Genomic DNA, 14445 nt, shown 5'->3' on the forward strand with positions numbered 1-14445 from the left:
AACAGAGCCACAGCCTCGCCTTGAATTTGGAAACAGATATCGACAAAACACTTGGCAGCACAGGCCATATTTCAACAGTTTTGTACGTGGGTAACACAAGTAAGTGAAGTGAAGCTGTTGGTTTGGCTAGCTTTGTGAAGTTAGGCAACAAATCCGGAAGTTATTTTGGCGACAGTATTTATCATAGCAATGATATAGAAACACAGGATAAAAGGACTATAAACACTCAAACACAATAAACACAATACAAAAGTTAAAGGTGTTTTCATAACATAATGATTAACTACAGAAAGACTCTATCCTACTCGGTTCATATAGATTCCTTTGCTTGTAAAACATATTCGGGATGACACGTCTTATACCAGTGGACAGTTTGCTGATCTGTTAGAGGAGAGAAGACATGTTGCTCAAACTTGAACCTGATGTGGGTTGACTGCTTCACAGTGAGGCAGCGGAAGGATAACTTGTCCGTTTGCAGAGAAGTGATCTATTTCATGTTTACATCTATCCCAAGCCAGACAGCGCAAGTGTTTGTAAATATACGTCAGCTGTTTCGGCGCCTTTCTAGAGGGGAAGAAAGTTTTCTAACGTGGGCTCCGTGTATTCGAGTGTCTTATGATTGTGTTTTTGACGCTACAGTACCTGCCTCGCTGTCTCTTTTTTCATGTGTGTGTATGTGTGTTTCTGTTTAGGTTCTCAGTGTTTGGCCTTGGCTCCAGGGCCTACCCACACTTCTGCGCCTTTGCCCACGCTGTGGACACGCTGTTTGAAGAGCTGGGGGGGGAGCGCATCCTACGCATGGGAGAAGGAGATGAGCTGTGTGGCCAGGAGGAGTCATTCAGAACCTGGGCCAAGAAGGTTTTTAAGGTTGGTTTCATGGGCTGAAACCCTTTGGGCTCAGTTTAGTTCAAAGGTTTTTCAAAGTGGGAGGTAAGCCTCGCCGGGGGGAGTTCTGAGGAGGCTCGGTGAATGTAATATTACATTAGTTTTTACATTACTTATCAAAAACACATCATATAGATTAGCCTTGTGTGATTTTGTTAAAGAGAGTTCAGAGATACTGTCGTCTGGGGGAATGTTGATGTTTTTCCCACAGTTAGGGAGTCACAACTCACCTTTTGTTATGTATTTAGTCTTGTCCAAAGTTATGGCAAACAGCAATATTTATATAGAGAAAAAGCAATCAAAATCAAAAGCAGGATGGTAGATTCTGACAATGTTTTTTGTTTCCAGTCATGCAAAAGTGTGTGCATCCGCTTCAAAACTTCAGAAACGATATGCTTACCGGTAGCCTTCATTTACATTAAACTTCCAGGTATTTATCCTGTGTGCACAAAGACAGTCAACTGAGGTAACTCCGACAGCGGCCGAGATGTTGGGTCTGGTTTGGTTTGACCTTAAGATAAAAAGTCGAATACTGTCATGCATTTGGAAATCTTTGGCACCACTTAATATGGTTCCCTGTTTCTGTGCAACCACAACAACATAAATAAAATAAGAAAACCTTCTCACTCTCCAGACAACCTTCAGTGGTAAAGGTATAATTTTCAAGGTGTTTGTCCAAACATCACCTTGAGCTGCTGACGGCGGTCCTGCTTAGAGTGCAAGAGATCATATTCCAAATCCTTTGCAATTCCTGTGGAGGTGTGATGGGAATCTGTAAACAATGGCTGTTCTCTCCCGTTGTTTGCACGTCAAGGCTGCCTGTGACGTGTTCTGTGTTGGCGATGATGTGAACATCGAGAAGGCCAACGACTCGTTGATCAGCAACGACCGCAGCTGGAAGAAGAGCAAGTTCCGCCTGACGTACACAGCCGAGGCCCCGGCGCTCACAGAAGGTACATAATAATCCCGCGGGACGCAAGTGATGAACTGTCGGTGGCGTCTTGATATTAGAGGGGCGATAAGTGCTCATAAGCACTGAAGCACAAAATTACCATAATACATCTATAGAGGGACGGTGATGTTATTGATTAGGACCAGCGACTCCATTATACTGCCTGGAGGTGAGATCTGTGGCTCTGTCATGGATTGAAAAATGATAATGCAGTGGGATTTCACGCCCTTTGTAGCTGAGAGGTCTTAGTGTCCAGCATTTTGGACCAAGTCTGAAATAGATCAGTGGCTCTGCTGCCTAATGAACACAGATTAATTAGCAAATTGCTGCATTTTAAATGGGATAAAGACTGTGAAGTAGGCCCAACTACTATGACAATAACATTAAATTTACACTGCTTACAAGAGATTCAACTTTATTATCAATTTAGCGTCTGCTGTTTGGAAAAGGTATATCATATAAAATGGTAAATGAAATGTTTGCGGTGTGGTTTTGTTTCTGCCAACAGCACTGTACAACATTCACAAGAAGAAGGTTTATGGAGCAAAGATGCTGGAATCTCAAAACTTACAAAGTCCCAAATCCAAGTATGTACCAACACATGAGCACACACTGACAGGAAATGAATTAGCCTCGTATTTGTCTGTTTTGGTTAACATGTGAAGCAGTGTGTAATTGATCTAAGGCACTCATCTGCTGTCCTACTCCCTCATTTGGTCCACTGTGGCGTTTAAGCTAAACGGAACAGACCGGAAATGGTGCCAGGTTATTCCCCAAATCTCTGATCTTCTTTTTGCAGTCGCTCCACCATATTCGTGCGGCTCCACACAAACAACCACGTCAGCCTGAAATACCAGCCCGGCGACCATCTGGGCATCTTCCCTGGCAACCACGAGGACCTGGTGACGGCTCTCATAGATAAACTGGAGGATGCTCCGCCTGTCAATCAAATAGTCAAAGTGGAGTTCCTGGAGGAGAGGAACACTGCCCTGGGTGGGTGATGCTGCAGCAGCGTCACGCTACTTTTTTACGCACACAGTGGGCGAGCAATCAGGAGGGTCGCGGCCTGAAATCTGGGCAGAATGTCAAAAACAAAACATGAATAAGAAAGAGTCTCTCAGTCACACTTTGGTGAGGTATCTATGCCCAGAAAGCTTTTCAGTGAAGCTGCATGCTGGCAGGCAGTTGTGTGGAAAACTGGGTGACTTAAGTGCGATTTTCACTGTGACTGTGAAGCAAGGTGTTTCTTATACACAGTGTGCATGTCTGTGTGTGTGTGTGTGTGTGTGTGTGTGTGTGTGTGTGTGTGTGTGTGTGTGTGTGTGTGTGTGTGTGACCTATTAGAACTTCCACTTTTAAACACTTTCTATTAGCTTACTAGACAGCATCTTCTGTTTGGATCATTTGTGATGTCAAGTCTTTGAACGTGGCTCAAGCACCATCATTTTAAAAACAACTCTTTGTTTTAACCTCTTTTAACACTGAAAAAAACAGTTTATTTAAAGTCCCAAAGATAAAGCACCTACATATGCTAACAGAGAAAGTTTAAAGATGTTTGAAAATGCCACCAAAAGTCATGAAGATATAGCATTAGATAACAGATTCTTTATATAAGAAATTTAGAAATGTCTAATATCTGTTTACAACTAAGTTATACAGTGTTATAGCACAATATATACCATTCATTGTGTTACATGATGATTCTCATTCATGTTACACATTATCATATGATCCACTGCTGATATTAATAAACGCGACTGTAACATTTGTCTTTTCTGCAGGTGTAATCAGTAACTGGACAAATGAGACTCGTATCCCTCCCTGCACCATCTACCAAGCCTTCCAGTACTTCCTGGACATCACCACCCCGCCGAGTCCTGTGCTGTTGCAGCAGTTTGCCGCTCTGGCGACCAATGACAAGCAGAAAAAGAAACTAGAGATCCTCAGTAAGGTAAATTCACTTAGTCTCTGGTGTTACCATTAACACTGACCTTTTGAATTATTGAGCTGCTGCTGTGCTGAGTGCTCAGCCTGGTTCGTGCCCAGACACATAAGGGATTTGCGATGTATGTGCGTGGGCTACATCCAAAAATACGCTCTCTCGCTTTTTTTCCCATGTCAGAGGCAAATGTATGCAGACATTTGCTCATTTTTTTATTAGAGCGTGGTTGTACGGAAAAGTCACAGCGTGTTCAAGGCACAATGGTAACCAACACATTTATCATGTTGGCTATCAAAATATGGGAGACAGTTTTCTGTGTCGGAAAGCCGATTTGATGCACTTTGCACCGATGGAAATACGTACAGTAGGAGTGAGCTGGCGCCAAATTAAAGCGGCTGATCGTTCTAACCCAGAGCCATCCCCCCCCCTTGCAGTGCCTCCCACAATTCACTCTCCATTTTTGTCAATGTGTGGAAAAGGCTGGCTGAGGCCAAGCAGTGACTCATATGCTCATACATCGAATCATTGTCACCAAAGCAAGAGGGAGAGATGGAAGGCTTTCTGAATTCAGAAAAAGAAACAGTACAGTAGAATCAGCACTGCGGATATTTTTATTTTCATTTTTGCATGTGCTAAATCTCAAGATCATTTCAGGACTAATGCAGGGTTTGGACACATCTGATCCTCTAGTTTTATATAGATTCTAATAACAAACGCTAGAGAGCAGTCAAGTTGTCACTGAAGCTTTATTGTTGCATTGCATGAAAGGATGATATATCAACAATAAATAAGTGAGACTAACTGTATCCATCTCTAAGATGTCCCACAGCCCCGTCTGTGGATCAAGGTTGAAGAGCCCCAGGCCCAAACGTACTTTAGCTGTTGAAATTTTGCTAATTGTACATACGGTGCTTCAAACAGGGCTTCAGGCTCAGAATGGAGTCCACACTAGGATCCTTAATGGGCACTGCGTCGCTCATTAGCAGCTCAAGAACAAAGCAAAAGATGGGAAGATATCAAAGTTTTTTTTTCCAGCCTGGTGGTAGTGATCTATATTCATCACAGCCAAATGTCAGCAATGACACACAAACACAGGCGGGCAAGTGAATGTTGAGCGGCTCTGCTGGTGGCTGCCTCCGTCTCTCTAATCAAAAACGTTTACAGATCTAAAAGAGGAATCCATCCTTTATTTTTTGCTGTTGTTGTTGTAGTTATAAGTAATTGGAGCAGCAGCAATTCAAAGACTGAAGTGGACAGAAACAATTTAATGAATACCCACCTGTACCTTTTATACCACCTTGTCTTTTCCCATCAACATCCCAGGGCTTGCAGGAGTACGAAGAGTGGAAGTGGTACAATAATCCGACGCTGGTGGAGGTGCTGGAGGAGTTCCCATCCATCCAGATGCCCTCCACCCTGCTGCTCACCCAGCTGCCTCTGCTGCAGCCGCGCTACTACTCTATCAGCTCCTCTCCAGACCTGCACCCAGGAGAGATCCACCTCACCGTCGCCGTGGTCTCTTACCGTGCCCGAGGTAAGGACATACAACCTTGTAAACGCTCCTTTCACCAAGCTGAGCGTCTGCGAACATCCCTCCGAGGATTTCTGTGTGGGTGTAAAGGCAGGTGCTGTGGTCTTTTCTGCTGACTAGGAAGATGAACTTTAATGCTCCCATCAGGGCTTTTGAGGTTCTAAAATTGGTGTCTTGTTTCTTTTCTGGCCTTTTATACGGCCAATTGCTTGACATTTCTGTAAAAAAGTGCAAAGCGAACTCAATCATACCCTGTGATTTTTTAGTAAAAATGTATTTACCATGAAATTATTGCTTGAAAAAGTGCACACCCTGTATATATATTTTGCATCAGTTCGGTTTATGTCATGGATAAAAGGCAGAGTGCTGTGGTGCTTTCAAGGTTGCTGCAAAGACTTGAAAAGTCGAATGACTCAGCCTCCCCGAAAAACCCTCGGATGGCTCAAAGAGCATTGATTGCAAGTTATCTTGGAAAGCCAGTCTGCTTCATAGGGCAGCCGGACCACCACTGTAATTACAAGAAATGTTGTGGAAACACCTCAGGAAGATTTTCTATCTGCAAACTGATTATATTTAAAGATTTGGACGCAAATGCAAACCAGATGAAACACAGCAGGTGTACCAGCCTGTGTGATGGTATATACAACTCGAGTGCGCAGCATATCAGAAAGCTTTTACAGCTTCACCTTTTGCAATTAGCGTCTGCAAACACAACCATATTCCATCAGCTGTTTTGCCTCACATGTGTAATGTGCACTTGTGCATGCATGTTACTGTGATTGTATAGGTAGCGGTTGAATTACAGCAACCCCCCCTCAGAGAGAGGGAGAGAAGAATCGCCCTAGCCTTGGGAAATGTGTTAGAGCCACTCTCTTCCCATTGTGTGTGTCCGCTCACAGAGAGTGGGAGGTGGAGGGAAGAGAAACAGGTAAAGTGCTTGTTTGGTTATCATCCCTTTCAGATGGAGAGGGACCTATCCACCATGGAGTGTGTTCGTCGTGGCTCAACAGGATAGAGAAGGGGGAGATGGTGCCATGTTTTGTCCGAGGGTAAATATCACAATGCATTTCAAATGACCCAATATTGTGGCATGTTAAAGGGAACATTTGACATTCTGGGAAATCAGTTGATTGTCTTTCTTGCTGAGCTAGCCTGAAGCAGCTATAATGAGCTGACATTTGTCGATTCTGGCAGCTCCTGTGGACAAGAAGCGGTCAAATAAAGCCAGTGAAAGAAAGATGCAACAAACCTTGTAACCTTACCTTTCTGTTCATATACCAAATCCTGTAATCCTACAGCTAACATATTTGCTTGGTTACCGTTGTTCTGCTGCCCTCTGGAAATACAGCTGCCCTACCACCAGACTACAGAGCAGCTTCTCTCCTCAGACAGTCACATCTGCAGCGCTCTGCCTTAAAAAAATGGGCTTTAATTTTCAGACTCACTTTTGCTGGAAAGCCGACCTGGTATTTCTAACAGGCACTAAGAATAGCTACATAAAAACTGCTAATCTCCTTGCTGATCTTGTTTTCTTATGTAGAGGAAGGAGACACAGTATCAAGCTAAGTCATATTTAGCACACAAACATCAGAGTTAGTTAGAAAGAACCAAGCTAAGTTAGCCAAATAAATTAGCACGATATAGCTACTTCCTCTTGTTTCGATGGCCCATTATTTTGAAACCCTGTTTGTCCCAAAAATGTTCCATGGGACTGCAAGTCCATTTGCCTGACAGCGTGTTGTAACAAAAAAAAAAAAAAAAAGAAAAGGCCACTACTCAAATGCACGTTGCTTCGAAAATACAAGCTCTCACTGAGTTTTTGGCTCTTATTATTATACTATTTGGTCAGGGAAAGGGTAGCGTTTGTTAGGGCCATTAAAGGCAAGACCCCTTCCAAGTCAGCCAAAGGATGGGGCTCGCAGTCACCGCTTTAACAACTGCTATGTGAGTGTCTATTTCAGTAGCAAGAAACAGGACATTTGTAGGATTTTGGGGGATTCGGAATAGTAGGGCATGGTGAACCCTAATATTAAGCACACAGACACGAGTGATCTCAAGCTTACTATCGGCAAGAAAGGAAAGCTGAGAGAGATTTTCCAATATTTAAGTTTAATTTAAGTTACCATTTGAGAGACGTGACAGTGCCATTAATATTTTCATGTAGCTCTTTGCAAAGAAAGCAATCAAGTATAGCTCCCAGCAACTTTTATTTGAATGTCAGAAGCTTGCAATATTTTTGAATATATTTCTTAATTTTTACATTTTTATTTTATTGCTGTAGTGCACCATCCTTCCAACTACCCAAGGACAACCAAGCACCTTGTATCCTGGTGGGCCCAGGAACAGGCATCGCCCCGTTCAGAAGCTTCTGGCAACAGAGACTATATGACCTCGAACACAAAGGTTGGTTCTTCTCCCATTCCTTCGTATGTGTAACCTCTTTTTACAGTGGATTTTCACTGCTGAACATGAAACTGTAGTCTGCAGTTTGACGGTTGATTATAAGAATATCCAGGACAGGCTTATAATCTTCCAGGTAAAATGCTGTGACACGCAACACTGAGGTAATTCTGAGCAAAGTCCCAAGTCAGAGGCAGTAATAGGCCACAAAACAGCAGACCATCGTGTCTACAGTGAAACAACTTGTGCTTGTCACCTTTAGGAATCGAGTCGTGCCCCATGATCCTGGTGTTTGGTTGTCGTCAGAGCGAGGTCGACCACATCTACAAAGAGGAGACTATCCAGGCCAAGAACAAAGATGTGTTCAAGGAGCTCTACACGGCCTATTCCAGAGAACCCGGCAAACCAAAGGTACAAGTACAAAACTGTCTGTAGCTTTAAATGAGTCAGCATGTCGAAATCCAGAGTGGAGAAAGAGTTTTTTTTTTTTTTAACTCTGCCTTCTTTGCTTTTATGAGTATTTCTTATTGTCTTTTAAGAGGAACACAAAATGAAGAGTCTGGAAAAAAAAAATATATATTCTGCACTCTGTTCTTTATTAAGTCCCTGGACCCCCACCAGCAGTCCTCAGCTTTCAGTTTACAAATTCCACTTCATGTTACTTTATTCTCTCTCCGTCAGTGGTCTCCTGACTCTGCTTTTCACTTTGCCTCCTCTCACACTTGACTTCCTCATGCACACTCATCATTCCTCCTGTGCCCCTCTGTCAGAAATATGTACAGGACGCACTGCGCGAGCAGCTGTCAGAGACGGTGTACCAGTGCCTGAGGGAGGAGGGAGGACACATCTACGTGTGTGGGGATGTTACCATGGCCGGGGATGTTCTCAAGACTGTCCAGCAAATCATCAAGCAGCAGGGCAACATGAGCTTGGAGGATGCTGGCTTCTTCATCAGCAAGCTCCGGGTAAGAGAGCGAGAGAGAGAAGGTGACGGCGTAGTTATTTTATGCAACTTCGTGACCGCAATGTTCGCCATCAAACTCCGCTGAGCAACTTGGACTGATGGTAGCGTGCTGTGATTTTCAGCATTGAAGTGGTCCTGAAAGTAAAGTTTAACAACTCCCGCTGGCTTATTTTTATTTGTGAACTCAGGGCTAAAAAAAGGACACTAAAGAATCATGACATGTGTCACCAAGCCTGCAAGTAAAACACGTCCCAGTGTAGAATACAAATGGACTGAAGACTTTTTTTTCAGTACTTTTCGGTGAATCTGTAAAATGCTGTGAGTGCAGGTCAGTCACTATGCTTCTGTCAATCAACAGCTATTTTGGTGTAAGAGCAGATAAAGACACAAACCTAATAGAAATACTGTCATGCTGTTTATAACTCCAAAAAAAGCTTTATGCAAGAAGGAAATAATCCACATGCAGTTTAGAGTTCATACATTTCTAAATGGTATCCAGCAAAACCTCTGTAACCTAAGTCAAATTTTGAAACCACTTACAGGAGAGCGCCATTCTGGCTGTTTCTAAGATCTGGCTTTATATTCTCATATTTCTTTGTGTTTCTTTTGAAATGAGCACTGTGATTCATTCTCTTCCTCTTCCTCTCTCCGCTCTCTTTCATCATCCCACTATATCCAGGACGAGAACCGCTACCATGAGGACATCTTTGGTGTCACCCTGCGCACGTACGAGGTCACCAACCGCATTCGCTCGGAGTCCATCGCCTACATTGAGGAGAGCAAAAAGGACTCAGATGAGTGAGTAGTTCGTGTCTTTAATTTCCGGCGTTTCCTAATGAAAAAATCTCGGTATAAAAGCACACATTGAATCGAGCAGGCAGTAAAGGGAGGAAAAAGTTGTTAAAAGCAGGTTTTTTATCTTAACGTCACCATGAATGCGGTCTGTCGACGGCCTAGCTGCACCACTTTTCATTGTGCTATTGAGGAAACAAATGCCCTGCGCTCTTTGCATTTCTTGAAACCAATCACGATTGTTTTAGGAGGCACTAAACCCAATGGAGTGATGGTACCTCTGCAAAATAGTGCCAGGAGAAGCTTGTTTTGCATGTTGGGAGATGAGTCCTGGAATTAAAATGTATAAAAATCCCTGCAAAAGAAACAAGGTGAGCTGCTAGTTTGTTCAGGCGACCAGGTTAGGGTCGGGGTAACTTGCCATTTTCAGCATGTAGGTTACTCAGAGTTTTATTTTTTTGTCTGTTTCGGGTTTGTTTTTTTTCCCAATATTTTATTTTGTTTTAATTTTGTTGGAAGGCTGACTAATCAGAGCATGAAAATCGGCTCTTTATTTCGCATTAAACATTGAGCAAGCTGTGCGGCATTAATATTCCGGCTATTGTGTTTCAACAGCGCTTTAGGAGACAGTCCAGCGTTTGTTCCAGTGCTCTTATGGGCTTTTCAGTTCTCAATAACGTGCATTCAAACAAGATTGCCTGTCTTACTCCATGTAGTTTTAATATTTCAGCTGTTAATAGAATCCCTCACTGAGCATTCCAGATGCAACCTTACCACAGGCCTATAAACTTTAAGTGGGTTTACTAGACTTTCGCCAACTTTTTCTTTGTTTGTGCTTTGTTTTTTGTTTTTTAAAGTAAGCCCCTGATTCACCAAATGAAATAAGCGAATACATTCACATTCATTTATTTCATCTGTATTTATCTTTTTTACCCAACAACCTTCTTTGCTATGTCAAATTTACCAGCTGGTTAGCTCTTTTTTTATTTATTTATTTTTTGCACAGCCCATTGAGATTTATCTTAGCCTGTAAAATGACCAGAGCAGCTCTGTTTCTGAGAGACATACCTATAACTGTAATCTGCAGCCTGTAGTTGTTTGGCGACAATACCAGTGTCTTACCATCCCTCGTTTCAGATGGAGCAGAGTGGATAACCATAGAAACCCGCGGAAAAGGGCCTTTAAACTAACAGGATTAGAGTGAAAGCGAGTGTGTCTGTTCCAGTTCTGTTTTTGTTTCCGCCGTTATTTGTGCATATTCAAGATTAGACACTTCATATACCCTTGCCATGAGAGCAAAACAAGGGCTCTACATAGCCACTATGGCTCATTAAGCACCAACATAATGCATCACAGACGATGGTTCCTGTGTGGATTGTCACTTGAATTTCACATTTGGCCATCAAAGCCCCTGCTCACTGGATGAGTAATGACTGTAACATCTCTATTTCTATGTCTCTGCTGCGCTCTCTTTCTGTCTCTCTGTCTGTCTTCTTTCTCTCTCTCTCTCTCTCTCTCTCTCTCTCTCTCTCTCAGGGTTTTCTGCTCATAAAGTCTATGAATCAGGAGGCGTTCTGACGACAACCGGTTCAGAAGACACGGCAACGCTGGTTAAAGAATACTGTGCCAATTTTTGTACTGTAAAAAAAAAAATGGATTTCTTTCTTTTTTTTTTATACCACTTAAATGTTTCTGTTGGGCTCTGCAATTCTGTCTGTAGCAAGTTGGAAATGTTCTGTTCTCTGAGAATCTGTTTTGCTTGTTAATGATACTTCCAAAAATGATAAAATTGATCATTTGATTCATAATGTGTGCACCTAGTGTAATGACCTGCCTCATTGTGAATGCATGACCAAGACAAAAATATACTCAAGAAATATAATATAGTCTGTGTTATTGTTACAGTTAAAAGGCTTTTATTGAGGTTTTATATCTACGAGAAAATGTGTGGCGTTTAACGACGACGTTTCCTGAAGTATGAATTAATTCGACTTTTGAGTTTTCAGGAGAGAATCAGGGCTGGTCAACTCTGTTTTTATCAAAAGGCTGTAAACTCAACAGAGAGAGACAAGTGAAAGCTGTACAGGCATGCAGATAGAAAATACTGAAGGACAATTTTGGCGCGTTGACAGGTCGTCCTGAATTATGAAAACAGCGATACTGTCACAGCCTCAACAAACATATTATCTAGCTCTTCACTTGCAGTCCATTAAAATGCATCAGCCTCTGTGCCAGCTGTCTGTTTGGTGGCCTGTCCGTTCTCTCGTAACATCATTACGTTGCGCGTCCCAGCTGGTGCTCGCCCAGCTCCACAGCAGCTGCACAGGAATGTGCAGGGCAGCCACTAAAGAAGAAGTCTGAACCCGAGTTACTACATTTTAAAAGAAACTAAAATGATCAACAAATAAAAGTCTTTTTTTAAATATCGAAGAAGTGATGTGTTGACTGTATTAAAATTAAAATTAAGCTGTTTTTTGCCAAATCATATAATCATGTTGGTGGGAAATTGTTTTGAAAAAAAGAAAAAACGTAATTCTTGATTTATGCATTGTTATTCAATGATCTAATCTGGGGTTGTTCGACATTTTGGGAGTTATGCTTATTGTCATTATTGTTGAGAGTTGATGAGAATATTGACACCACTCTCATGTCTGTAGCCTATGTGTCCTTTCTCACAGGGTTAAAGTAAGGCTGAGCAGGACTTAGGTTAGCATCAAAACTGGTCACAGGGAAATATACAATATGTCTCTATCAGCATCAATATCAATATGAACACCTTAATAATAATAATTTATTAAGGTGTAAAAACAACAGATTGTGCTTTTACAGGATGTTAGGCTATGTGCTGGACATTTTTTTGTTTTGGCTGAAACCAGGAAGTCACGCCTTGGGTCAAAGCTAGCTGTTTCACCTGTTACCACTCTTTAAACCTGCAATTTGACGTTATTACGGTTTTAAATTTAACTAACAAGATATCAGAGTCTGCTAGGCTAACCTAAACAAGACAAACAGTAAGGCAGGTGCCTGGGCGAAGAAGTTTCCAGTCTCTGTGCTAGGCTTAGCGAGGCTAAGCTAACCAGCTCCTGGCTGTGACGTCATATTTACCGTCCAAATGTCAGAGTGGTATCAATTTTCTCATCTTACTCTCAGAAGATCGCAAACAAATATTTTTATCCCCCCAAAACCTTAAAGTATCGCTTCAAAAGTGGACGTATCTCTATATCAAAGCATTGCTAATGGAAGCAAACAGATCTGTTTTCGCACCGTGCGCTGCCCGGATCATATCAGACAGCTGTCAACTTGGCGCCAACTGAGCATTCAAAATCTGCATTCATCAGCATCATGACTCCTCTGCCTCTTGCCTTACATTAACTCTCTGCCTCTGCCGACATGCAACACACTCATTATTTATTCTTTTCTCTTTCTGCATGATATTGCGCAACCCTGCGGCTCACATGCCACTCTTTCACTGTGACCTGACACCTGCTCAGTAGCATCAACATACTTGTGTGTGTGTTTGTGTGTTTGTTTGTTTTTTTGTTTGTTTGTTTGCCTGTGTGTGTGCGTGTGTGTGTGTGTATGTGCCATTGAAATCATCAAGTGTCGTCATAATTCATCTCTATACGAGTGGGTGTAAAACATGCATGTGCTCAGGTGTGTATTTTTACAGGATTATTCTGCTTGTTACCTTGTCAAACTGGTCAGATTTTAAAATAAGCATGAATTTGTTGCTCTGTGAGTCACACAAGCCTGCAAATCTAATCTTACAGATGGTGTTTTGGTGACAAGAAACTGCCCACGTGGCTTTTTTTTTGTTTTGTTTTGATCTCAGCAGTTCACTTCTATTCTTTTAAGTTGCAGTGAAGTATTCATTCAGGGACAAGAGGCAATCGCACTGCCGCTGTGGTCATTTGCTGCTTTCCAATGAGTCAGGGGTTGTAATTTGAATATATTTGTGCAGAGGGCCACATTGTTTTTTGAGAACCCACTCTGCAGTAACCTGTGGTTTTCTTGTCAGCTTCTGAGTCTTGAGTGTTTCCTTTCTTTGTCTTTGATTCAAATTAAAGATAGCTGTCAGCATGATTATCGGATTTCTATGTGATTATCAAATGTCCCTCACAGCTGCTGAGAATATATTTGTTCTTTTGCTGTTTTTGTTTTTGTTTTTTGGGTTTTTTTTTCCTGGTGTCGACTATTTTTACTGCCGGGAGAAAATGGGTGATTCCGATTGTCGCCATTGTTGTGCATTCTGGAAGAATGTCTCCTGTGTATAATTTGTTGAAACAGATTTAGCTGAATTGGAATGAGAGCCGTCAGGAAAATGTCTGTGATGTAAAATGTGCAACGAGAAAACAATTGATACAAGACATAGCTTCTATATATAGCTTCTATATATATATATATTCAAAGACAAAGTATAAGATATAAAGAGTACCACTTCGACCTTTTCTAAGAATGTATTTTGATTATGTAAATGAGCACTATGATTCTGCTTGATTTAAAAAGAACAAAAAAAAAGGCATATTCTATGGTGTCTCTCATATCCTTTAGGTATGGGACTAAAACAGCAGCATTAAATAAATGCATGTCTCCTGTTAATATTTAAAGATGCTCTGTCTATTTACCAGCACTGTGTCAGTCAGTGAGACTGTATTGTGAAGTTATCCGGCCTTTCTAACAGGGCTTTTGGATGGTCAAAAAAAAGAAAAAAAGAAAAAAAAAATCTCGAGGGGGGTTCTTCTTCTGTGTTTGCATATCGCTGCTGCTATGAACAACTCTGATCCAATCAGCCTCTGCTATAATGACCTTTGTTGTGTAATTGATTGAGGGTATTCCATTTTAATGCATCAACTGCGAGGACTTTGCATTTACTTACAAATAAAGAGAAACATTTACAGAATATGTCAACACATGAGCTGGGGTTTGTTTTTTCTTGTTTATCTAAGAAAGACGCCACACTGGAAAGGTTTATTCCTGCA

The 14445-nt window shown here is 41.7% G+C and overlaps 1 protein-coding gene across 9 annotated transcripts in view; it reads left to right on the forward strand.

Annotated features, from left to right (window-relative positions):
* The window catches only part of nos1 (nitric oxide synthase 1 (neuronal)), a 40985-nt gene extending 26796 nt beyond the window's left edge, over positions 1-14189 (forward strand). For all 9 annotated transcript variants that reach the window (XM_037097650.1, XM_037097652.1, XM_037097651.1 and 6 more), the window contains 12 exons: positions 693-867; positions 1700-1838; positions 2346-2424; positions 2637-2830; positions 3619-3788; positions 5103-5313; positions 6272-6359; positions 7592-7713; positions 7973-8121; positions 8481-8675; positions 9354-9472; positions 11003-14189. In XM_037097650.1, coding sequence (XP_036953545.1) covers positions 693-867; positions 1700-1838; positions 2346-2424; positions 2637-2830; positions 3619-3788; positions 5103-5313; positions 6272-6359; positions 7592-7713; positions 7973-8121; positions 8481-8675; positions 9354-9472; positions 11003-11018 — 1657 coding nt within the window. In that variant the 3' untranslated portion in view covers positions 11019-14189. The remainder of the gene's footprint in view (positions 1-692; positions 868-1699; positions 1839-2345; positions 2425-2636; positions 2831-3618; positions 3789-5102; positions 5314-6271; positions 6360-7591; positions 7714-7972; positions 8122-8480; positions 8676-9353; positions 9473-11002) is intronic.
* Positions 14190-14445: the final 256 nt, after the last annotated feature.

The sequence above is a fragment of the Acanthopagrus latus genome, chromosome 5 (genome assembly GCF_904848185.1).
Source record: "Acanthopagrus latus isolate v.2019 chromosome 5, fAcaLat1.1, whole genome shotgun sequence".
NCBI classification, from domain to species: Eukaryota; Metazoa; Chordata; class Actinopteri; order Spariformes; family Sparidae; genus Acanthopagrus; species Acanthopagrus latus.